At 47.4% G+C, this 25,823-nt stretch overlaps 1 protein-coding gene and 1 long non-coding RNA gene across 6 annotated transcripts in view; both read right to left on the bottom strand.

Moving 5' to 3' along the window:
- The window catches only part of ACBD6 (acyl-CoA binding domain containing 6), an 80,497-nt gene extending 54,755 nt beyond the window's left edge, over positions 1-25,742 (bottom strand). For 2 of the 3 annotated variants that reach the window (XM_083845861.1, XM_083845860.1), the window contains exons 1-4: positions 25,512-25,742; positions 19,853-19,917; positions 19,145-19,241; positions 600-682 (exon numbers count right to left, since the gene is read on the bottom strand). In XM_083845861.1, coding sequence (XP_083701987.1) covers positions 600-682; positions 19,145-19,241; positions 19,853-19,917; positions 25,512-25,697 — 431 coding nt within the window. In that variant the 5' untranslated portion in view covers positions 25,698-25,742. The remainder of the gene's footprint in view (positions 1-599; positions 683-19,144; positions 19,242-19,852; positions 19,918-25,511) is intronic. The other variant, XM_083845859.1, reaches the window with a different exon arrangement.
- On the bottom strand, positions 4,395-19,138 carry LOC310903153. Of its 3 annotated transcripts, none has more exons than XR_014587305.1 (4): positions 9,805-19,138; positions 9,504-9,711; positions 8,282-8,384; positions 4,395-6,399 (listed from the first exon to the last, which is right to left on the bottom strand). It is a non-coding gene; the product is annotated as an uncharacterized lncRNA (long non-coding RNA). The 3 variants fall into 3 exon arrangements; XR_014587307.1 differs by having other exon boundaries at positions 9,891-19,138; XR_014587306.1 differs by lacking the exon at positions 8,282-8,384.
- Positions 25,743-25,823: the final 81 nt, after the last annotated feature.

Genomic DNA, 25,823 nt, shown 5'->3' with positions numbered 1-25,823 from the left:
TATTGGAGTTAATATTACTCCTGTGATTAGTAGTTTAGTAGTTTGAAACAGGAAAAAAAAACACCAACAGCTGTCCTTATTAAGTAGCTAATGTCACTTGCTACTTGCACCTTGACAGTTTTTAAATAGCAGCCATTCTACTTCAGTAAATGCGTTTCTGCTATGCTAGCTGCAGAAGCTAGAAAAAAATTAATTTGATATAGGGTGCAAACTCTCCCCGAAGGCGAACACTGTCCAATATTAAAACCTTCACTGAACAATCCTTAATGAATATATTGGTAAAGAAATAAATATTTGAGAAAGGTGGTGTCTGAATAGCTTTCTATTAAAAAAGCCAATATTAGGCTTTTTCAGCCATATAACTGAAAAATGGGAAGCCTTGCCCTTCCCCCACATCTCGCACTAGGGAAAGGTTAGTACCTGGCAATGATACAGAGAGTTATTGATTTAAATGATTATGGACCTGAAAAGTTCTTTCCTGTCATTTATTATCCTGTTGTAGTTGCCACCACACTTGTGTGATATTAAAAAAAAAAAAAGCTTAACAAGACGACATCAGAAAACACTGTTTTTAACTCAAGTGCGGCACAGATAATCACCTGATTGTTTCTTCTTGATATAACGAGCTGACAACTGGGCCTCCAAATGCAGTTTTGCTTTCTTTTCCCCTCTTCTCTGTTGTCTGAAAGAAAAAGAAAGATTGGTCCAGCATCCCGGCCCCCACTGCCACCCCTCCATCTCCCAGCCCCGGGGATGAGAGCAGCCCCCTGGACGCCTCATCTGCATGGCAGGCTGCCTGCCGTGACCCCACGCCGTCCAGAAAAGCCAGACACATCTCTGGGCAAACTGGGATCGATGCTCCCCCGAGCGTGGCCAGCAGGGTCACCCAAAGGAGTGCGTGGTGGCCTCGCCGCCCCGCTGGCCGCGAGCGGGCGCGTTGCCTCCGCACCGCAGCGCTCTCAGCCGCGGCCCCCGAGGACCCGAAAGCCGAGGCTCTGTGCGGCGGCATAATGTTACGTTACTAGATTGCAAAGCTTGCCTTTGTAAATCTATTTAATATAGATTTAAAATTAAATTTTTATAATGGGCAGCATTTCCAAATGATTGACTCCCAGGAACTCTAGGATTCTGAATGATTCCCACCGTAATAGAAGCGAACAATTAGAGCTGATTGATCGATGCGCAGCCTCAGGCCTCCCTCTGCAAAAAACCTCCCGCAGTGTGGGCTCTCCGACTGCCTGCCTTTAACGTGATGCCAGATTTTCGGCAGGGCTGCCTGAGAGCCTGACGCTCTCAGCGGGTGCGGGACACCAGAAGCCCTGATTTTTTCCAGGGAATCAAGTATCTCAGTCTTTAGGTGAGCAGGCAAAACTGGTTTGCAATTCACAGCAGCAATTCCTTACAAGAACAGCCCATTAAGTGCAACGTGCTGCTGGCAGAGGACAGTTCCCTTGCCTTCCCCGACAAGGGATTATCATACCCAAGCTGAATAAAAGCAGAGAAGCGAAGGAAAGCTGGCCCAACCTCGAGCCCTCTCTTGGTAGACGCAATACATTGCTGACTACACCAAAAATGTTGCTGTCTCATCATAATTCTACCCAGAAAGATGTTGATTTTTTTAAAGTAAAACATGCTTAAATTTGCCTTTCTTCCTGCTCCCTAAGTTGCTTCTGTTTTAAACAAATTTGCTTTTTCCCCATAATAAATTTCCACTCTGCCTGGCTCGAACCCACCAGCTCCACCTTTCAGCTCTCCCGTGCTAGCCCAAAGCCATAATATTTGGGTTTGCAGATATCTCAGACAAGCTTCTTTAAAAGAAAAAATAGAAAGGAAATTGGCTTTGAAAGCTCTTCCATGGCAAGTTGACTTTCTCTAATTTAGAGTAAAAGGTGACACGACGTTCTTCCTTCCTGAAGTGAAAGGGCTTTGGAGTCTCCACAGTGCAGTGCCCCTCTTAAAAAATTATTTAGCAGAGAACCTTACTGTCCACCAATTATTTCCACACCACTTATAAAGAAAATTAATTTCAGATCATCTGCTATTGCACGTGAGAGCTGTTTCTACAAAATGAAGCTACATTCACAACCAGCCTCTCTCCTTTGATGCTGGGGGACGACGGCCTTTCCACCAGTTCCAGAAGGTACAAGAAAATTTTTAATCTATATTCTTTCCTTTCTTCCCACTACCACTTTTCGGTGGTTGCTTTTTTCAAAGTCAGAAACAACACTTGAGAAAATACATTTCATCCTTCTCGAGGCAAAAATCGTAAGAAAAGGTTTCTTGGATTAAGTTCCCCCTCTTTGCGCAACCAATGCATTTCTACCAAAGATTAATCATCTTGATCGAGTACACCTAAGGTCATCGGGAAACTCAGCGATAAAGGCTTTCCCAAAAACGCTCATGCAAAAACTTCCCTAGCTCTCAATCCATGTACAGGTTGCTTTGTCCAAGTAGCTTTTATCTCCTCTCTTTCGCCCAGAAACGGGGAACTCAATATCCAATTTGTGAATGTTGAACTAAGTTTCTTCCATCACGGCCCTCGATATGTAGAGCAAGTTTATGAAAAATGCACAGCAAACGTCTCGGCTCGCCTCTCAGGATTCAGCGCGTGCCTCTCCTCTGCAAAGCCATTAAAAACAGCCCCGCGGTCCAACATTCATCATCGCCGCCGGACTTCCCAAGGGGAATCTGGCCAGGCCAGGAGCCACACTTCTTCCCCGGAGCGCCGGTAACGCAGCCTCGATGCAGATAGGAACTGGGTGCTTTCCAGCCACCCTTGACGCCTTGCCTATACCATGAGCTCATCCAGTACCTGCGCCACAGCATCCAAACGCGATGTGGCAAGCCAGGCGGGTAACGCAAGAGGTGGGACAGGAGCAGCTGCTCGCTCCAAGCCCCCCCGGTGGTGTTATTTGCTGCTCGTACCAGCTGAAGGGACCTGCAACAGGGGCACTTTCTTAATCTCCCGGCATTTCTAAGGTGAACGAGGGCTCTTAGGGCCGGAAAGATAAAGCAAACGTCACATGCAGACGGATGGCAGCCAGTGAGCTACCATGCAAGCCACAATGAAATTAAAAACTGACGCTGCAAATTCTCTCTCCTCCCTTAAAAAAGGCACTAATAATTAACTATGTAGCTCTCAATTAAGCCAGCTCCATTTCTTTCACTGCTGGCAGCCCAGGCCAAAGCACTGCAGATACACATGTAACTAATGATAGTTAAGAAATAACATGATCCCAGGCTCTCATAATTCGCAATCTGAATTCGAGACGGGTGCCAGCAGTATTATCTGCAGTCAGGACCATGTAGGAGATACTGGAGAAAAGGCAAAATTACAACGTGTCCCATGCGTGTGAAGGAACTGCTCTCAAGCTGCCAGTTAAAAAACTGGGAATATAGGGGAACTTGTAGCAGCACGGCAAGAAGTCTTGGAGGATTGCACTCAAATGCTGAAGAACAAGCACTATCACATAAGAGATCCAGGAAGAGGCGGTAAAGAATAGAAGAAATGCCTTAGGAGACACTGGAATTTCCCATGTTTATCCCTAATTCTTGCTGCCTGTGCACACTTATGGCTGATATCGAAGTCACTATTACTCTTGACAGGGTAGGTGGATCTGGTTGACCAAAGCTAGCATAAATCATGGGCAAACGTGTACTTCTGTATGCAGCATACGCACTCATTGGAGGCATTTTCAAGCCCCCTGAATTGCAGTGCCTTCGCGGGGCAGCACGGGGAACTCTGCTGCAGGAGAAAAGCCACACTTGTGCTGAAAGGGACAGCAGAGCATCCTCATCCCTGCCTCCAGGCACTGTATTTGTCAATAAAAGACCGGCTCGATTCAAGGTACGCTCGCCTCCTGACTGCCTGTCACGGACAATGCTGCTCCAGGCAGCCTCAAAGCCTGACAACCACTTTCTGAACAAAATGGAAATACGGGGACTAATATTTGCTAACATCATTAATTCATTTTTTTCCCCACTCCCCCTTCTTCCTTTATCCACGATGTCAAGATGTATACCTTTAAATTGTTGTCAGCCATAAAACAGACATCGTGTCCCAGTTCAGAGGTTAACATATAACGACAGACACATTAAAAAACCCTGTCCAATGTCTCACTGACAATTTCAGCTCCATCTTTTCTTCAGTAAGACAGTAGCTCAAACTCACTTATAAGCTTTAACAACATTAAAGTCTAATCGTGATTGAAAAATAAAGGAGAAAGAAGATAGTTTTATCCTACTAAGCATTATGGAAACGAAAAGCAATTACAGAGGCAAACATTTTCTTTGCAGGGGTTTTGTGTTCGCCTTCGTTTTTGGTCTTAAAAGTCTCCCGTGATTACAGCATGATCCATTTTTCCTCCTGCATTTTTGGACAACAGGAGGAAAAGTATAAGAGAGAGGCAATTTCCTGTCAAGTGGGTGGTTTGGCAGGTTAACCTCTTGCTATATCCCTGAAGGTAGGGCAGGGATTTATTGCTTCTTGTCTCAGAGCCCAAGTTTTGTTTGGATGTACACAAAGCAGGCTGCCACAGATTTAACAACGTGCCACTTCCAAGGGCCCTTCTGGTGACTCACTGCCCTCGTGTGCCAGCACTCGCTGCAGAGATGCGAGGGAGCTTGCTGGGGGGATTACTGGGACTGCGCTGGGCCTCGTAGTACTCAGCTGTTTTACAGCTGACAGACGGAAAGGTACACAGAAGTCCTACAAAGTTACAGCAGAGCAGCAAGAATAGCACAAGGTCTTTTTTTTGTGTTTTTTTTTTTTGTTAAGTTATAAGGTAATAGAAAAGCTAGATCGTAGGCGAGTGTTAAATATAGGACATCCCAACTTTATTCAGAACAAAATTAAGACCTCTGATGAGTTTTGCATATAGAAACACAGCAGCAACAGCTGCTCAACAAGGCACGTGGCTGTGTCACGCTGCACATCCCTTACTCTACAGATTCCCTTGCCTGCAAAGGCACACATTTCTCCCAAGCTTTTCTCTGTAACACAAGCCTTTGAGTAGCTTCATACATATTTAAGAAAAAGAAAAGGAAAAAAGTTTATCAAATTAAATATATTTATTTTCAAAGCTATGCTGGCTAATGCCTTCAGGCCTGTTTTCTCCCCTCCATGCCTGATGCAACAGGAGTCAGAGGAGCAGCACTACCTGGCACATGGGAAGGAGACAAGAAACACCCCCAGTAAAGTCACTACAATAAAAACTTTCCTGAAGTGTTTCCGCAGCGGTGAATACACAGCCCAGAGGCTTCCATCGACACTCGCTCTGCACCAATCTTCCTACGTCCCGCTTGCTCTTCCAGCTGCGGTGCTGCCTGCCTTCCCCCACAGCCCCACGAGAAGCGAGCAGCGGGGCTGGGCACAACCCCTCCTTGCTGCACGTCACTTCTGCAGAACGGTGCAAGCACGGCAGCAGAGCAGGAAAGCCTCCTGCTCGACAGGACCAGGGCAGCTTCAGCAAGGACCAAAGAAGCGTCCGAAAGCTGCCTTCGCCTCGCAGGGTGCGGTGAAGCTGCGGGGTGCAGCTAAGGGTCCTGAGCCTGGAGGAGCTGCGAGCTCTGGGCATCCACGGAGGTTTAGGTTTGCTTGGTGGCAGCAGGAGAAAACTCATCCCGAGTCAACCCTGCCCAAACTACACCCAGGAGATGAACACTAGTTGCAGTCTCAGCTGCCACGATGGGACAGGCATCGTCCTCTAACCCCTTCAGGCTCGCAGGAAGTTAGCAGCAAACCCTTGAAGCGTGCTGATTGAATTGTAATTAAGCTGGCATTGTCTCGGGTGACAAATTTGACAGAAGACGCTTCAGAGTTAACCCGGCGGTAGACCTCAAGGAGTGCTGTGCTGGTTACCACGTCCCCTTAAATACACCGGATTAACATTTCTGCACACCCTTTGAGGGGTGAGGATTATTAAGGAGGCAACAAGAAAATGTAAACTCTCCTAAAGTTTCAGCCACTCCTCCCCTCCTCTCCCCGTGTCATGGCCCGGCTGTCCCCCTGGGAAGGGAACTTGGGCAGACACTAATTGTATTTGACAGCAGCAATTACACGCAAGGCTGGAGATTAGAAGCTCGTTAATTGTGTGTGCCATAATTGCTGCCGTCTTTCCCTTTACTAGCCGAGGCCAGTGCCAGGAGAGCGATGAGGAGGAGGGTGAGCTGCACCCCAAACGCAGGTGGTCCGGGGATGGGAGGAGATGTCCCCTCTCCCCCAAGCGTGTGGCAGCTCCTGACCCCATAACAATGCGGGCCGGTCCTGCAGCCGGGCAGCTAATGAGGCATGAAATGAGGACAAGCGATGTGCTCCTCCGAAGGTATTTTCCACCTGTATCTTCTCGGCCTGGCTGAACTTCACACCACTAGGTAAATATTAACCCTTCAGGGGTGATGCTGCCAAAGGAAAAAGAAAATGACTGTCTGTAAGATTAGGCACTAAATTAAATGCTTCAGTAGTATTCATAAAAATCCTCCCTTCTCCGCTAAAAAGCATGAGCTCAGCATTTCTCATCACTCTACGGACCGGTGGCGGCTAGCTAGATGCAAACAAGATAAAAATACACCCACGCTGAGGGCAGCCCCCCTGCTAGACTTTTCTGTAAAGCCGCCTTTCGTGAACCAGCACCAGCCCTACTAATGCCCGTCATAAACAGCGGGTTTTAATATTCCTCTCCCAGCAATCCTCCTTGGCTCCGAGCGGCAGCTCGGCCAGCGAATGCACATGACTCAGCACCTGGAACATCTTCAAGAGCCCACTGAGGAGCTGTACAATTTGAGCACACTGTCCTAGGGAAAAAAAAAAAACAGCAGTACGTTCCCCAGGATAATGGGTTTTGGTTGTTTTTTTTTTTTTTAATATTGCAGAGACAGTTTAGTTAAGATTCCATTAACGGCTACATAAAAAAAAAAAAAATGTTTTCTGGTTCTTTTAAATCTCATCGCGGAATTTCCTCTTATAAACACAATCCAAGACGGAGGAAATATTTTCCTGATTATATTCGGAAGATAAAAACAAACACACTATAATTAATGTCGTCGTGTTGCATAGTTTAACAGACCCGCAATCTTAGGCAAAGCCTTGAAGATTACTCATTTAACCCATAATGAGTTAATTAAAAACTGTACCATCAACACAGTTGGAAATTAGTAGTAAAGACAGTCAGGAGAGGGGAAATAAATGTAAAATGCTTAGCATTAACTGTGAGCAAGTTTTATGGCTGCTAGTAGCTCTGATTTCATGACGCACTGTATACATTTTAACATACGCATGACATGAAATAATATGCTCAACCAAGATACCTAATGCAGTGGTTTACAACATTTTTTGGTGTGTGGAGTGTTTTTTTTTTAATGGAAAAAGAGGTCCACAGGTGACAACAGCAGGAGTGATGGCAGATTTGCCTTTCCTCAGCTCCTTTTTGTGGCTGCTGCAGTCACTTGCGGACTCCCGAAGTGCACACAGCCCAGGGGGTGAAGCACGGGGCCAGCCTGCAGCCCGCCGACACGAGGCAGAACGCAGAAATCAGGAGCACAGCACCCTGCATCCTCAGTCCTGGAAGCAATCGATCACTTCCGTCATGTTGACCATATAAAAAAAAAAAATCCCCTCCTGCCCAGGCACAGCAGCCCAAGCCATACATACAAACAGCCGTTACTGTAATTGCCTTTCTTTGGTGAATTTAATACAAGGTATTCATCTATACAGATCAACAGAGACGTTTGTTTGGACAAGAAGTATATTCCGAGCCAAACTGGAACGACTGAAAGGCTGCACGGTGTGGGATAAAGCTTGTGCTCCGAAGCCACCCTAACCTTGAGCAATACGGCAGTGCCAGGACATCAGCCCCCGTGCCCAGCCTGCCTGTTGCAGGATTCGTCCCCATTTGCCCGGGACCACAGCAGCCACGGGGCCGGTTCCTGCACTCGCAGGAGGAACAGCTCCAGGACTGCCCGACCACTGCCACGGAAATCTGTTTCCTCCAGCAGATCCGGGTCGTAAAGGCAGAGGCTGGATTTATGAGCTCTGCAGACAAAGAAGTAGCAGAATGAAGAGATCTTTGGCGGTCCCTGTCCCCGCAGAGCCGGGTGGGGGACGGATCAGAGGGTGGCAGCAGGAGGCTGCTGAAGGTACCGGGGTAAGGCTCGGCGGGCTCAGCAGGAAGGATGCAGCGGGATCTGGATGCAGCTGCGCTGCTCAGCCTTCAGCGCTGCATACCGACACTGAGCCCAAGACTGCTCGCCTTTGAGCTGGTTAATTCAGCTCAAAAATACTTACGGGATGCTCAGGAGACATTTAAGGAGTGCCATCCTTTCCTGTTGTAAGCCCAAGCATCTAAGTCCCAGATATTACACGATCTTTTAAAGGACAATTTTTTCCACTGTTAAGAAACAAACAGTATTTACCAAACAGTAACCGATGTGTTAGCTAACATCTAAACAAAAACTTAATCTGCAGTAATTGCACTCAATACCTCCCTGATACTTCACGGAAAGAGCAAACTAAGCATAACCACTTAACCTCTTTCTAACCCAGAAAGCTGCACTTTCACAAAAGCAACAGCTTAATTATTCTATAGGTTGGGTTATACACAAAACAATGACAGTTATTTTCTCCTAACTAAAAGCATCTGTTATTTATTATTATTATTATTAACACATGCTCTCTTTCAAACCTGCCTTTACCTAGCCACACAAAGCAGGAGAGTACAGGGACCCTTCCCTGTCTGAACACCACCAGGTAAATGTCTATAGCTCTGCACCCAAAAATCAAGGCATTTTGTGCTCCACGGTAAAATAAACCCACAGCTTCCATCCACGTCCCTGATTTTTTAACAGCCTCTGACGCAGCAAGTTTAAAGTTCTGCAACAGCTTCAATTAGTTTGAAAAATAGGATTTTTTAATTAGAGGTTGCACCCTTCCCCATTTAAAACAGTCGAGCTGCGAGCAGAGCCTGGCGGGTTGCTGGCCAAAACTGGAGCAGCACTTTGATGAGAGCTGCTACAAGCTCCTGAGGAAGCCGCAGCGCGACCCGAAGCCCGTGTCCCGAATGCCCGCTTCGTGGCGCAAGCACAGGAGGCTGGCCCCGCTCCTCCCACCCTCCCTCCGTCACCACCTTGCTTCCCTACCCAAGGCAACAGGACTTAGGTGCTCTAAGTCAGGCTCTTCTGGGTTTCTGGGCACCCCACGAAGACTTTGGGGTCTGTGGGTGTCCGTTCCCTGCTGCTTGGGAAGCCTGCAGAAACTCAGATTGAGCAGAGAAAGCACCTCTTACCCCCCTGGTTCCTCCCCTCCTCTCCTGCCAACGCTTGCAGGTTCCTGTCTGGTTTTCCTCCCCTCCCAAGCACCCTGTTACACTCAGGCTGCTGTTCTGCCTCCCACTACCCCCCGTGGCAGCATCCTGCTGGCTCTGTGCCACTCGTGGGCTAACAGCGAGGCTGCAGCCTCCCCAGGCCCCCAGATCCTAGCATTACCCAGGGCTGCTGAAAGCTTCATTTACCAGCTTGCTTAAATGAAGTCCGGAGTCCAAATGAAGGCCAGCAGAGTCCTTGGTTGAGGTTTGATTGCAGGCAGAGTTGCTTCTCATGGCACACCAACGCTGCTCATTCCTGCTCTCGGACTCACGCAGCCACTCCGTAAAAACAAACTTGCCAACACTTGCACTATCCCCGTTTTTCTTGGTGGGGAGAAGCAGCACTGCCATTTGTCTGCAATGAATGGAAACAACTGCACATGGCAATCAAAGCCCTCCCTTGCCAGAAATCACCACCTCTCCAGGCAGAAATGGCAGAGGGCAATACCTGGTTGTCCGCGCCACTTCAGCTTGCAGTCTGACATCTTAAATTCGCTCTTGCCTTCTCAATTTAAGCCAAGATCTTGGGCTCACCTGGAAGTACGAGCACCTATCCACTTTCTATCAACTCGGCTGTAGCAGCAACATAAACCCAATCCGGTGGTCCTTCTCAGGTACTGAGATGCTCTCTCAGCCAGGAAGCACTTATTCAAGTGGGAGTTTTAAGACCCCAGAGCTCTACTGTGTCCCACAGAAGAAATTCTGCCTGCAGTCCCACAGGGGTGGGATCACAGAGGAACCCCACGCTGCTCCCTGTGCGCTGCAGCCATACAGCAAAATGGGTTACTTCTGGGCATCTATTAAGGAGGAAAGAAAAAAGCAACTAGGTCCCTGCTGTGCAGAGTTCCACAATCAATTACCTTGCCTCATTCTGCTACATCCTGTCATCACTGGATGCCAGTAGTTGGGATTTATTTACTTTCCTTTTTTTTTTCTTCCCCCCTCCAGTTGCCTGTGGTGTATCTGGCTAGGATGCAATGTTTTAATCCACCAGCAAGCCAGGAATCACGATGTCAGGACGCCACACACATCACTATGCTGCAGCAGCAAGCAGAGCCACATCCCTAATTACTATTTCTCTCAGTAAGTTTCAATATAGTACAAGATTTCTTTTTATATAAATTAAAGCGAGATGATAGGAATGAATTCACTGACATATTCAAAAGGAAAACTATTTCCTCTTCGCTTAAATGTTTAACCAAAGCCTCTGTACTGGCAGCTAAAAATGATAAGCCCTCTAATTTCTTCCTTGCAGTCCCAGAAGACAACTACTACTACATTCCCGAGCAGCTGTGAGAGACTATATGACGCTGCACACACTACACTAACAGCACAGTACATTGCCACTGCTGATGTGAGCTGGAAAAATACGGACGAATATTCTTATATGCAGAAGTTAGCAGAGCTAGTAAGACTGCATATCTGATAAGCACCATGTTTTCAGCAACACCAGGCAGCTTAAACGGTAGGAGAGCGAAAAGGCATAAATCCCTGTCACGGTAATTCTTTACTTTAAAGAAGTTTAGGAACACAGCAGCCCAGACAGCCTCTGTACAGGTTTCCAGTGCAGCTTTCAATATACAACTTTGCATTGCTGCTTTGCTTTCTAAACTCTAACCTTTCTAAAATACAGGCTCGCAGCTTGGCACTGCTGTATTTCAATCAATTGCTTGACCGAGGATTGCAGCATCATAAATAAAAGGTGCTACGACCATAAATTTCCACGGAGATGTAAAATCAAAGAGAACAATCCAACAGGCTCCCGGGGGGGTGGGAGACCGACACACGTTCCAGCTGTTTCTATTTCCACTAGGAAACACTTGCTCTTTTCAACTTCTTCACCTACGCACAGCTTGTCAGAACCAGGAGTCCAAAAACCTGAAAATCTCACTCTGGATCTGGCGTTTTGTTTTGTGCTACAGCGAAACGCAGCTGCAGAGAAGAGAGACCTCACCTATCAAGCATGTCCCCGGGCAGAGCCCAGACCCCGGTGCTGGCAGCCCCGCAAGCGGGCGTGAGCGACTCGCCAGAACCAGGCACCCGTGGGACATCTGACGGCTCCATCCTCATCCTCACGTGGGTTCGTGGTGCACAGCCGCCAGCATCCGCCTCTGCTGCCGTTGTTCGGAGCAGAAATTGCACGGACTGTCTATCAATCCCCTCCCTCACCTCAGCTAACACAGCCGGATGGCTGGCAGTGGTGTCTGCACAGCCCTGAGCGAGGACTTTTCACTGCCCATCAGCCCGCGCTGCTTTTAAAAGCAGTAAATATAAATAGGAAGCTGAGTTTCCAGCTGCTGCTCAGAGCACAACAGTCCTCATAACAAAGCAGGTAAACAACACGCTGCCTCCTACTTGGTATGCCGGAGCTGAGCTTTCTTGCATGAATACAGCTGATAAACGCACTTACATCTGCAAAGAGACAGCAAGGTAGCAAATGACCCACGGACACTTTGGTTTACAAGAAGGACCTCTACCAAATACTTCAAAACTAAAACAATGAAGTGTTCACATGAGAAAATGTAGAGCTGTAAGGGATACAACATCTTCCACCTTAATTTCAAAAGAACTGGGAAATTTATTTTGTGTTTGCAGCGTGCTGTTACACTGCATTGTGCACGAGGAACAAGAAAACAGTGAAAAAAGAAACTGCACCAAAAGCAAAGCATTTAAGGCGTAACTTGTGCAGCTAAAGAACTGCTGTTTTCCCAAGTCTGATGAAATAAAACAGGTCACTCTGCCTGTTGGCTTGTGTGTTAGAGTAAGGGACACGTGAATGGCACAGCACGGGCCGCTCCCTCCCACAGCAAGGCTGCACCGACCGCTGCCTCCCTGCGCCTGCATGCTGGAGGCTGCCCCTGCCCCTCGCACTGCTGCAAAAGGCAGCAGGGCAGAAGAACCATCCTGGGTGTTAACATCTAACTCCCTCGGGACATACAGCAAACACACGTACCTGAGCTGGGCTGAAAAAAAAAAGCAACTCTGCAGTTTGTAAGGCTGCCCAAACCCACAGGGCACCGCAGTCCCTTACACATCCCAGAGCCAGGAGTGTGGGGAGGATCACAGGGGTTGGTTTGGTTTTGTTTTAACAATTTCCTAGTGCTTTCTTCTTTGTTAAAGACAATTAGAAAAATACAGGCTTGCTGTTGTGCCTTTTATTTTATTTTTATTTTTCTTACAAGGAGAAATTCTGATTAGCTTATGAATTATCTCAGCGATTTGCACCTTCCAGAGTGGCCATCCATTGAGGTGGGAGCTTTCAAAACAGACAGCAAGCAGCGCTGCCTGTTTTCAGCATTTTGTTACCATTTTTGTTGTTCAGAACAATTACTGACATTTGGGTGAAACAAAACCAAACAGAGTCAAACAAAAGATTCACCAGGCTCGAACTGGCACACAAAGACCTGCACAGACCCAGAAAGAAATCAGGACGGAGAGGAGCAAGGATACCGGCAGCACTGCTGTGCAGCACGCAGGAGGCTCCTCTCCCCGGTGTGCTGCATTAGCACGGCGCAGGGATGCAAGCTTTAAGGAGCACAGCCATAACTCCACATAGTCCCCACTCCACCTGATGCAATTACATTAGTTTTATACTACAAAAGAAAGAAATTGAGGCATTAACCCAAACTAAGCACACAGCAGGTGCCTTAACACACTGCTGCTTGTGACAGGCAAGAGACCCAAACAGGTCTTCTCCTTCCTGCTCTCCCCATGCCCCTTGTAATCCTGCCTACACCGCCCTGCTTCTCTTTCCCAACCCCAAACAGTGGCTGCTTGGACAGATTATCAAGGGTGACATCTGTTTGACTGATAGACAAAACAGGAAAACATGATGGGTGCGCTCGTTTTGTTTACGGACCACAGTTCTGCTAATGTATTTCTTAATTTCCAGAAGAAATTGTCAGCCTGCAGGAAATCTACATATTTCGATCTGAAACTACATCATATGATTTACCATTTGCTAATGTAGTTCTTAGAAGTTGACCAAATATAAAACCTACAGACTGCAAAAGAGCAAAGCTTCATGCTCTGGACAGACACGAAGAGGACAAATTTGAGCACCGAGCCCAAGTTTATATTAAAAAAATCAGGTTTGGATTTCAAAATGCCTGTTAACATACGCGGATACAGCTTGCATTTGTGTCACTGCAGAAAACTTAAATTGCCTTGGAGGTGCTACTTAAATACAAGAGGGTCATCAATTTAAATCAATTGTTAAAACACTTTGGTAACACGTGGTGCAACCTCCTATGATGTACACACGCAGCTCCGCTGCAAGCCCAAAAGTTGTTTCACCTTCCACTGTATCCTTGAGTTACAAATGCCTTTTCCCACGTTTTAGTTTCTCTCAGCTTGCCTGTTGCATTTAAAATGTGACAGGGAAAGGTTATTTCTACAGCAGTGGAGAAGGAGGAGGGAACGGGGCAACTGGCCACCCACCCGAGCAAATATTGCCCCCTGCAGTGCTCCCTGCAAAAACACCCACTGGCCACTGAACAAATCAACCTGCGTTACACCTGCAGGCTTTCCAGCTTTCTGGACTGCTCTGAGCCCACAGCAGCGGTGCTTTTGTTTTTTTCTTTGCCCTGCAGTTTGTTTTCCTTTTTATGAGACAGGCTGCCTAATCCCAGGGGTCCTCTCCTGGCTGCTCCGACTGCCACGACTCGGTACTCCCACACACCAGCAGCAGCAGAGGTATTTTACTCCTGCTGACTACTTGGTCCAGAGTGCGGAGAAATCAATCCTCCTCTACCCAAACAAAGCACGGGACAATAGGTGAAAAACAGCTTTCTTCCCTGCAAACGTCAGCACTGGAATTTCAAACCTCTGAGAGCTTAGAAGACATTTGGCAAACGTTTATTTTCTTAGAATTCAAGCTCTATTTCTGCTCTCCTTAGAGATGCATCTCTGCTGTTGGGATTCCCAAGATGCAACTTCCCTTGTTACACAGCGGAAATCATACTTTGTGCGTTATTGGTGAGGTTGAATTCTAGTTAGTTAAAATGCCCAGTTTTTTCCCTGTTATACATATAGAAAATCATGAAGCCCTCTGGCAAACTTCAGCTGTCAAAGCAAACATAAAGAAGGCCTCTGCGACGGTTCGGGAAGGGTGCCCCACTGAAGTTAGTCGCATGACAGGTTGTTGAGACTGGAACTGGTAAATGTGCAATATAAGAAATAGCAGAAGAAAATATTTAGAATCAAGAGATGCCAAAACTGCAATCAGCAAATGGAAGGCTAAAACTGATGAGCAGATCTGGATGCTTTCTTTATTATTTATTTTTATTGTCCAAGCCGTGCCATATAACCATCTTGTTACAAGAAACGATCAATAACAGCTCCTAACTGCCTCGCTGCACGTGGTGTGCACACCTCCACCCCGGTCCCTTGCAAAAGGCACTCGGTCGGAGAGGTGCATACAGTGGTGCTGAGTGCTATCCTGCTCCTGCCTCGGCGTGGTCCATGCCCGTGGACAGACCCAACTCCCGTGCTGATGCGAGGTCTGAAACATCTAGAGGCGTAAATCCACTTGGGATTTCTGTGACACCAAATACATGCCAGAGAGATTAGAGCGTCTGTGGAAAAGCAAATATCGCCGCTAAGAACGCCTCAAAAATGTCGAGCACTATCAGTGCCCAAGTATACGGCAGCCAGGGACATGCAGGAGAACAAAGTTATTGCACAGAGATGCAAGGCACTCAGTTTGCAAATGTGAATCTCCCCAGAATAGCCAAACCACTGCTGACACTAAGGTAACGCCCCGAGATAGGTACCGCAGAGCCCCGGCGCGACACGGGGGGAAACGTGTAGGCAATAAGGGGTAGGTGGCTGGCAGGGAGCGCAGACGGATATCGCTGCTGAACTCTCACACGCATCAGCAAAAGGCACAGAAAGCAACATGTCATTTGCTGCCAGCGAGGCAGGAATACGACAGGTGAAAGTATGAGAAGCGAAGCAGCCGGCACACATATACCTCTCCGAAGCAGTCAGATGTGTTGACGGCATAAAACATTTCTATTTAAGAATAGAGAACACAGAAGAATTGCTTCATAAATTATTCTGTGCTCTGGAGAAAGAGTGAATAGACTTTAAGGACAGGTGATGTCTCTGAAATATGCAAATGGAGCTGAGCTGGTCCAAGCAATTACCTTTTCACTGCCTGGAACTCCAGACTAAAAGGAATGACTCAGAAGAAAGAACAAGAAACAAAAGATGTGACAAAAGGTAGAAGATGACGAAGGTAGATGGCACCAAGAGGAGAATCAAGACAGGAGTTGAATCCTGACCTCCTAACAGCTGCTCTGGGGAAAAGGAGCAAAACAACCTGCAACACAAAACATCAGAAGACCACGCCAACAGGGAAGATCCAACTGCAAAAGGCAATTGTGATCATTGGTTATAGACTTCTGGGTTCAAGATAAATGCAGCAGCTTTGTGAACGTAAAGATAATGGATCTTATCTCAATATACTTTATTATATCTGCTATTTTAAAGATCTCCTTTCTTTCTAGGTTTTAGAGAAAAGTTCTTCTAGAAGAGATCAGGCATGACTGTATCAGACAGCCTGCTGGTGGCAAGGATGAAGAAAAAGCTCAAACACATGGGAAATGGCCACGGAGATGACCCAACTGCTGCACCACTACTGCCAAAAGCAGCATTCTAGCTTCACAGAGCAGGAAATAGCTGTGGGCGCTGTACCTCCGCATTCAATTGTCTCCTAACGAACTGCAGGTACTCCAGCCTCCAGGTAGGAACAGGAAGAAGGTGGTCGGATTTTGCCTGTTACTGGTGTTCTCGGTGCTTCTGAACACAAATTCAGGATGCTCCTGTTGCATCAGTACACGTTCACTTTGGTTTTGTCCCCATTGAAAACAAAGAAAAATTACTAAATTAGAGCAGTCTGATGCTGAAAACGTACTAAAGTTCAATGCACTGAGAAACTGCAGGGTCAACACGAAAGAATGAATCAAGGAATAATCAAGAAAAGTGAAAGAAGTGGATATGTTGAGACAGCACGAAAACCACTGCATTTATTTCCGTTCTATTTATTAAGAACAGACAGCCCGAAGGCTACAGAGCAAACAAACCTGTTGGGGAAGTTATCTGTCTATCCACATGGTGTTCCCAAGTTTTATGTTTTGCATACGTAGTACTAAAGGATCAAGACATTAAATACCCTTTGCAAATGTATGAAACCAGAGAGGAGGAGGATTGAAGATAACACAAGGACGGCTTTAAGGGACAAAGTGAGCAGCTGAAGAGAAAATACGCAGGCAGTATCGGGACAGCTTCCGACAGCAAAATTCATGAAGCTACACAGTGAGAAATGTGACACCTTCGTACTCTAATTGCTCTCTGCGATCCGTAATGATCCAAAAGCTGAACTTTTCAAATTTGTACCCAGCTTTATGTCATGTTTACCAAACACTAGGAGTACTTCATTCACAATCTAGTGAACACAAGAGAAATTCAAAAGAGCTCAGCAGGTGAGCACGGAAAGGAGACAATGACAGTGATGAAGAACCTTGTAATGTTCCTTCAGATCTTTTCTATAAGTCCAATTTGAAATTTGAAGACGCACATTGCTATTATTCCATCACTGTCCCCTGGCGCACGTACCTCCATCATTTTAAAGAACAGAGCTCCCTCTCGTGGCTCCAGAAGGTGGAAGTGGTAGGAAAAAAATTGCAGCATGAGACAGATCAAAAAACAAGAAGAATCCTGGCAGGATTTTGGTTGTAGACAAGTGAAATTAAAATAAAAATATAGTAGGAAGGACAGATTACTTCTTGTAAAGAAACCAAAGTCATGTGTGCTCTAATGCTAACTTTTAAACTGCATTCTCTGCTCTTTTAACTTCCTGTTAGGCCTTTCTGCAGCTGAGCAGATTCCTTCAATGTAAAGCTCTCACAGCTCTTTTAACAGGTTTCTAGCTCGGAATAGTGGAAGAGGGATAAGGACAAGAAGCAAGGTACCTGTGCAGTGGTGAAGGGACAGTAAACCAGACAGTGCCATGCACTGAGACCACACAGAGGAGAAAATAGTTGGTTTCAAAAGGTCAAGAAATATACGGTTACATGAGTGAGAGAAACTTATCTGTTGAAAAGCTGCAACGGAAAGCATTTGAAGAAACAAAATCACATGTCTTTAAACCACTCAGATGCCCTCAGCCCTGCTATTGACACAGAAGCTTCTGCTCAAGCTCTAGCATTGCTCTTTAATGCTGCAAACCCACACTTCTTGCATCAACCATGCATAAACAAGGGAGGACGGCACAACACATGAGAGAGCAAACACACTGGTGCAATAGCATCACCCCACACGGTCTAGTTTCTGCTGAGTCCTGGGGACAGGGGTATGCAAAAGAAGAAACATGCTAACACATTCATTCCTCACCTTAGGGGAAGACAGGAGGAGCAGCACTACAAACCATTCCTCGTTTGCTATATGGCTTCTTAAAAAAAGATCTGAAAATTACTAGATTATTCCCCCTTCCTAGCTGACAGCTTTGTAACCTGAAGGTGACGCCTGTGAAAAAAGTATTTCTCTGAAGCAATGAAGTGAGAAGAGTGCCCAAAGCTGAACTTGTCATCATGCATGAAAAATTATGCATGATGACAAAACAAACACAAGCTCTACACACAAAGGGTTCAAGAATTATTTATTTTTTTTGGTCACTGTTTAATAAATATTCAGGATGTTTCACTTTATGCTGCTAGATAGCTTCCTCATAATTTTTAAAAATTTAGGTAGAATCCTGAATATTTCTGTATGACCATTTTAGATCGGACAAGAATTCACACAGCATGTGGCTGACTTTTGCTAACCACACTGTACAGCACATAAAACTTTTTCCCAAAGGTATTAAAAAGGGTTCTCTCTAAACAACACCTGCTGCAAAAACAGGATCAAGCCCACGGAACATGAGCTAGCAAAGAAGACAATTACTCTTAAGATTGAAGAGCAGTACCAGAAGACAACTGAGAATCAAATTCTTGATTCATAGGCTGGTGCTCAAACTAGAATTTGCTTCCACAGTGCAGGACAAAAAAAGAATCAATTTCCTACTGTGAAAAGAAATTACTATGCGTTCAGCATTTTGCTGTTAGTAAAATATCTCCATTCTAACTCCAGTTAAAAGCAGTATTTTTCCAAAATCCAATCCTCTTAAAAAATTATATAAAAATCAGTCTATAAACAGAGAGATATCCTTAAATACTCAATCAAGTAATAAACCTGGCAGATGAAAGGCAGATTAATTAAGATGACAGTACAATCTCCCTATAAGAAACACATACAGGGCTTAAAAATATGCTTGTTATGTTGGAGCACCTAATCATAATCAGATTTGGTAATTTGCTGTATCGAAACAAAAAGGAAACATTTTCAGAATTGATCATTCAGTTCACATCACTTTTATGGAGATTACTTTGTATTGATCAACATTTAAATAGTAGTTGAAAAGACAAAGATGAGAAAAGGATAAAAAGTATCCTTACATGCTAAATACAACATGAACCAATAAAAGCAAAATAAATTAGATCACTACAGCCAAATCAACCCTGCGCATGTGCTTACTGTAATGAAGATAATTACGAATGAAAAAGATGGTTCTTCAAGTTTCAGTCTTAACAAAAGGGGAGTTTTAAAATGGATTTAGAGTTTAATCTGCTCAGAATGAAGTTCCCTATGCAGCAATTAAAATCTGTGTGAAGCTGAACGGTTACTGGCTTTGAAAAGCCACAACCGTGGGTTTGTTTTCCAAACAGCCTTCTCACGTTTCCTACCTGCGGGTTCCAACTGGGGTCCAGTTTCTTCACTGTAGCCACATATTCCTGCATAGCTTGATGAGGACTGGTGTCCCCCAGGGCTTTCCAGGCTTCCCTAGGACAGAGAGCAAAATATCAGCGGGCCACTCGGAGACAGCACAATGTCTTTTTACAGTGTCACTGGTGGAACACGGCAATCAGAATCACATACATGTTTTTAGGGGGTGTAAAGCCATCTTCCATTCAACTGGAAGCAGTCAACGTTTCAGTGAAGCCGTGACTACTGTCAGTGCAGCACTCCACCACAGAAGTGTCTTTCAGGGGATCTAGATCTAGGCTGGAACGTACTTTGTGTTCACAGGATAAAGCTGTAGCTATTTTCACCAAATTTTCACTGTACGCAGACCAGCTCTGGATGCACAAGGTAAGTCCAAGCGCCTGGTACTTCGTGTCAGCATCAGGAAGAGCCGCCAGCAGCTCAGGCTGAGAACTCCGACCTGATCGTGTGTCTGTCACATCGCAGGCTGGTACCCAGATGACACCAAAATACCTCTACTTGCACAAGAAAAACTGCATTGTTGTCCATATTAAACACAAGCCATCCTGTGGCAGACACTCTAAATTTGACCTCCTCTAAGTCAGGTCTGTAATCTGTCGACAGAGGAGACAAGATGCAACACAAACTAAAGCCAGAAATATCTAGGGTTTACAAGGATTTCCTCTTACCATTTCTGCTTCCCCTCAAAATCGAAGAAGCTTGGCTTCGGAGTGTTACAGGCTCCGAATTTCACCTAAAGAAAAGATATTTCCTTCTGTTAGAACAAACCAAAGGGAAGGGAACTTGCATAAGAAAATACCGGGTTCGGATGGCTCGGGGTACTTTTATTCTTGTGCCAGATGAACGGTTTTTGACGGAAAGTACTGACACCCAACTCAAGTGCGTTTTACCCTTGTTTTAGCACTCTCAATTAGTACACAGTTACCTCTGCATCGCTGTGCTTGCTTTGTGTGATGCAAGGGAAGCAATTTTGTTAGGCAGCTCATTTCTTTTGCATGCATTACCCAACAGGGATCACCAGCAAGTGATTTCTCACTTAATGTTATGTTTATTGCTCAGCCAAATGCCTCATTCTCCACCAGTATCAAGAAAAAATCTGTTGATTAGGGTTTCTACAGAGATGATTATTCATTAAGGATGAAATTCACCTGCCTCCGCACCAAGTTTGAGTAAACAGACTTTGCTTAATTATTTTCAAGGTCCTCTGGAAGGCAAGGGGACAAACTCAGGCAAAGGAATGCCAAGCAGCTTCTGAGTCAGCCCCGAGGCATCTGGCTGCACAGGAAGCACTCCGCGAGCAGAACACGTCAAGGCCCGAGCAGAACTGCCCGAGATGAAGCAGTCTGTCACGAGGAGGCACAAGTGAAAAGGGGGAAAGGGAGAAGTAACAGGAACAGCACCAAGCCAGAATCAGGGGACGGGTACCGCCACAGCAGAGGCGTAAGCCTGATCCCGCACGCCACTTCTCTGGCCCCGCTCTAGCTCAGAAACGCCAGAACTGCCCAGGTTCCCAAACAGTTCCCGACGTAAAAGCGTGAAATGGACTTAGCGCCAGGGGGCCTCAGACGGGTTTTCATAGGAAGGCGTACTGAATTGACATACAAAGCCGTTTCTTTCATTTCAGTAGGGTCTAGCAGCCCTATCTCCGTTACAAGCTCACCCACAAAAGGGAACAGAGAGCACGGACAAAGGCTTCCCCTGCCCACGGCTCCAACGGCACAGGCACGCTGCTGCGAGGCGTCCGGCGCTGAGAGCATCTCAGGAACAGAGCAGTGAGAAGACCGAGACACGGCAACGTTTTCTTGAAAGTCAGCTCAGGAGAATTTAGACATGAATGTGCCTCTGTCCCTGCCAGTGAACGCGGTCAGGGCTCTCCAGGCCCGGCTGCCATCAGCGCATTTCCTCTTACAAAACAAAGCCCTCGGCACACAGGTGTCTCAGCAAAACGAATCCAACTGAAATGAAAATGTCACTGTGCTAGGGAATGGACTTACACAAAGCGTGCAGTTTTATTATTTCTTTTTTACATTCAGCTTAAGGAAAGCGGCGTACGTCCCGCGGGGATAACAAAAGGCCAGGAAACCCTTTGTGGCACACCGCTCTTCCCATCGCCCGCCTGCAGGCGGGCACGGCCTGGAGGTGGGCAAAGGCCGCCGGACAAACATGTTGTCAGCCGAGCAACACCAAACCGCATCCACCCGTTATTTTCTGTTTGTAAATGAAATATGCTCCAGCGTTCACGCAGGTAAAGTGCTTAAATCAACTAACAATTCTTCACCTTAGCAGGGTGGGGATTTTCTGCTGAGGATGGAACCATTAATCAGGCTTTAGAGCGAGCGTGCCCATGCTGAGAGATATTTATTAGTTACACCGTGTTTTCATTTAAAGTGCTAGAGGATATGAGTGACTAACCGAAATTAATTTTCTGCACATCTGACCATCTCCTCGTAAGCAGGCCATTCAAATCTGGACAGCTTAGCCGGCCTTTAAAACAACACATCACGTTTCATGGAGGAATGGGGGAGAGGACTAGCAACAGTTAAGCCCCATAAATCAGTCGCGGCTCATTTGTATTGTAAATGTTTCCTCCTGTGCTCAGATATGGACTGGACCACTTGTTCCATAAAACAAAAGAAACACGGAAACAAAATGCGAATTCATTATCTGGGTGGAAAATGCCTGCCCGGCAATTCTTTAGTAAAAACTGGCCAAGCCAGATCAAAGAAATATCATCTTTTTTAATATTAATTGTTCGCTGCCATCGTCAAAACAAGATAGCAGTTTCTTTTCTCTAGATTTGGCATTCAGAGGCCGTTCCAGCACTGAAAAGACTGTTAGTAACATCAATAGTAATACAAATCAAGGAACGGTAGTTAAATTTCATCCATCAAGAGCGGGAAAAAAAAAAGTATGCGTGTGCCCTGTTTGCTATTTTGAGATATATTAAAAAGGCTTGCAGTGCTTTTGCTGGAGAGAGGAAGAAAAAATTCTTGGCTTCCTTCTTTCTGCTGCAGGACTCCATAATGCAGCAGGAGCCAAACAGGAACCCAACATTAGGGCAGACTGGAGCCCGTTAGCCAAGGAAGGGGGTTTTTAGCTAAATATACCAACACAAACTGCTCATCAGCCGCGCTGAAAAGAAAAGGCAGCCAGAAGGTATGAAATACTTTCCTAGTATCGCTTCTCCGTGCGGCCACCAGCAAGCTTCACACTCCCGAACCACGCAAAAAGCTGACCCAGGCAGCTCTGAATGGGATGTGTCTGCGTTTGTGGCCAAAATGGAAATTTAGAAGCCCTGGCTGACGCCTTCACCTGGCGGCTGAAGGTCATGACGTCCAGAAAAGCTCAGAGACATGTCAGCACTGCGTACCACCGCACAAAGTCTCAGCTGTTGGGTTGTACCGTGGAAACCCCCGAGATTCTCCTTACTCATTACACCACAACTGCTTTGTTTTTTCTTCCCGGTGGTGGGGAAAAAACTGCTCGGTGCTAATTTTTCAACTAACGCATTTACACAGTGGGGAGTCCCAGCCAAATATTTCTGCCCTAAGCTGTGTCCCACAGACCTGTGGGAAAGCTCGGTCAGACTGGTAATAAGCGGGGCGTAAGGGAAAAGAAGGGACATAACTGCAGAACACCAGGGCCCTAACCCAGTCGTGCCGTAACACCGCGCCACTTCCACCCCCACGCTGTGTGCAACCCGAATCCGCGAGCAGAAAGGCCTGTTTGCAGGGCAGAGCTGTGGCGTAACGTCCTACAACGTGTGCAAGCCGTGTAAATAGGATTACATCCTTGAGCCTACCCTCACCAGGGGCAGCACAGGCCCCGCTCTGCCAGCGGCACTGGGTTTGCAGCCCGGAGCATCCTGCTGGCGGGCGGCTTTCCCAGCCTCGGGTCGCTCCCAGGGAGGGTCTGGGCCCCCTCCCTGCTTTGAACGACAAATGCTGTACTGGTCTCCACCACCACAGCTCCCGAACCCCCTCTCTGGCATTCCCGGCAGACAGACAAGCGCTACCACCTTCACCTTACCGCTGCAGGCTCAAGGCGGGCAGGACCAAGCGACCTGCCCAAAGCCACGCAGAAAGCGGGGGGAGAAACGAAACGAGTCCCAGGCGAGAGCCCTGCCAAGCAGTCTGCTCTTCCCCCGAGTCGTAAACTCAGCAACATCTTCTAAAAAGCTCACTGGAGATGACAACTAAGCAATTCCCTTATTTTCAAGTCTCTGACACATAAACAAAATCAGAGAGAAAAGTAATAAAATCCTGAAATGGCCTCCAATAAAAGGTAATAAAATCCCAGGAAAACGGTTCTATACCCAAACAGTTTGAAATAAATAATATACAGTATTTTAACAGAGAGCTCAGCTGTTACTGTCACCCCTTTTATGACGGTGCTGCGTCTTAAATCAAAGCCCTTAGTGATATAAAACACTACGCGGAGGAAAGACAAGGATGCCAAATCAAGGGCAGCGGACAGATCTGAGTCAGCACCTTTTGTGCGCGAGCAATACTACTGTCCACCGGCGTAATATATTAGCAGCCCATTACGCATACTGATACGGCTGCTGTAATTAAATAGAGAAAACTCGCATTAAGCACCGTCGTTTTGATTAAAAGCCCAAAAGGCTGCAAAACTCAAAGTTAGCAGAGCCTAATCGTGCAGCAGCTGTGCTAGCTGGCACCGGAGGCACAGAAACCAGGGAGCCGACACAGCCCCGAGCCAAGGAGCACGCGGGCACTTCTCTGGCATCCTGCTTGGCCAGGGACAAGAGGGACAGAGGCGGAGGGGACGGAAGGGCCCCTCGGCTGGAGGGGACTGGAAACCTGTGCTGACAGTGCTAATTGCTGCTGTTTCTGCCTGGTATCAAACATTGTGCAACAGTTTCCCATTTTGGTCTTTCTTAACCGAAACATTAAATACTCTGTTGCTCTTACAGAGACAACCCCAGTAAATCCTCTGGAGTCTGCTGACATTCACAGAGAAGTACATCAGCCACACCTCCCCTTTTCCAACTGGGACACTTACAAAGCATTTGCACCAAAGTCCTTTCTTTTCACCTCATTCTCATCACGGTCTTAGTTCTTAAGCTTTCCTGGCACTTTTTTTCCCCTCCTTTTTCTTACACGGACAATGAAACCTGGAGACCTGTTTAAGCACCAGAAAAATCTGAAGACGGAGCCTCACGTGGCCAGCCTGCTCTCAGCACAACTAATGGCCCACAAACCACAGCCTGGGAGCCACCAGCTTGGAGGATAATTAAATATTACACAAAAAAAATAGAAATGCTTTTAAGTGGCAGTAGCCAGACAAGAGTATTCAGTGTGGGAGGAAAACCATGGGGAAGATGCATGCGCCTAACTTCAACTATTAACCCAAATGGGTGGGATTCAGTTCTACATTTATTTTTCAAGTCAAGGCAATCTCTTGCCATATACGTGATTCGTGCTCAAACTTTTACTCTTTAATCTTCCACGTGCAACACCAGTTGTAATTTTTCTGTTTCTCCAGGTTAACCAATTACAGCCCTTTGCATCTGAATTGGTGCTTTTGCTTTACAAAAATTCTCCCACAGGAGCAGGAAAGACGCCTTGCACGTTCCAACACGGCACATCCCTGAGCCTGCCGATACACAGGGACCAAACGGGAAAAGGCGTCACCAAACGGGAAAAGGGTCCCACACAGAACGGCCGAGGTTGGGAGGGACCCCTGAAGAGCACGTAGCCCAGCCCCCTGCCGAGCAGCATCACCGAGAGCACAAAGGAATCACGGAATGGTGGAGGTTGGACAGGACCTCTGCAGAGCATCTCCCAACGTAGAATATTCTCTGGTCCTGTATCTTAAGGCCCAGGCAACCACTTGAATTGCCAAGGCATCTCCACGGGGCACCACAAACAGCCCCGCACAGCCCCATCCTTCACGGGGCCGCATCCAAACCCCGAAGGTGCTGTGCGGGGATGCCGGCAGGTGGGCGCTGTGCGCAGAGCCAGGGCAGAGCCCCATCCTGGCTGCCCGTCAGCCCCACCGAAGGCCAGCCGGGGTCCACTGGCACCCACAGGCTGCTCTCCGTCACGGAGGCGAGCAGCTTCGTGCTGCGGCCCCCCTGGCTGCAGGCAGCAGGCGAAGGGCCAGGGTCAGCGGGCCGAGCCCGGGGGGACCCTGTCCCGGGAGACGTCCCGCAGCCTTCCCCGCGCCGACCTGGTGAAGCCGGGGGCCCGGCGGGGAGCTCCCCACGGCCGCTGCCCCTCGCCCCCCCCCCCCGGCCAGCCCCCTCCGGGCGGCCATTTCGCGGCGGGCCCGGGCCTCTCCGGCGGCCCTGCCGGGCCTCACCTGCTTGTAGCGGGCGTACAGGTAGAGCAGCTGCTCCTTGCTGGCGGCGCCCAGCAGGCCGGGCAGCCGCTCGGCCGCCTGCTCGAAGAGGGCGGGCAGGTGGCGGCCGGGCGGCTCCGCGCACCCCGAGCCCGAGCCCGAGCTCCCCTCACCGCCGCTGCCGGCCGCCACCGAGGGCGACGCCATGGCGGCCGGTCCGCCCGCGCAGCCGGTCCCCCCCCGGGCCTGGCACGAGCGGCACCGCGGCCCGGCGAGAAAAACGAGCCGAGCACGATCGTTCCGGGAGGGCTGCGCCCCCTCTGCCCTTGTCGC

The sequence above is a fragment of the Anser anser genome (genome assembly GCF_964211835.1).
Source record: "Anser anser genome assembly, chromosome: 8".
NCBI lineage: Eukaryota > Metazoa > Chordata > Aves > Anseriformes > Anatidae > Anser > Anser anser.
Note: the sequence above shows the minus strand (reverse complement) of the source record. Positions and strands in the feature narration are given on the sequence as shown.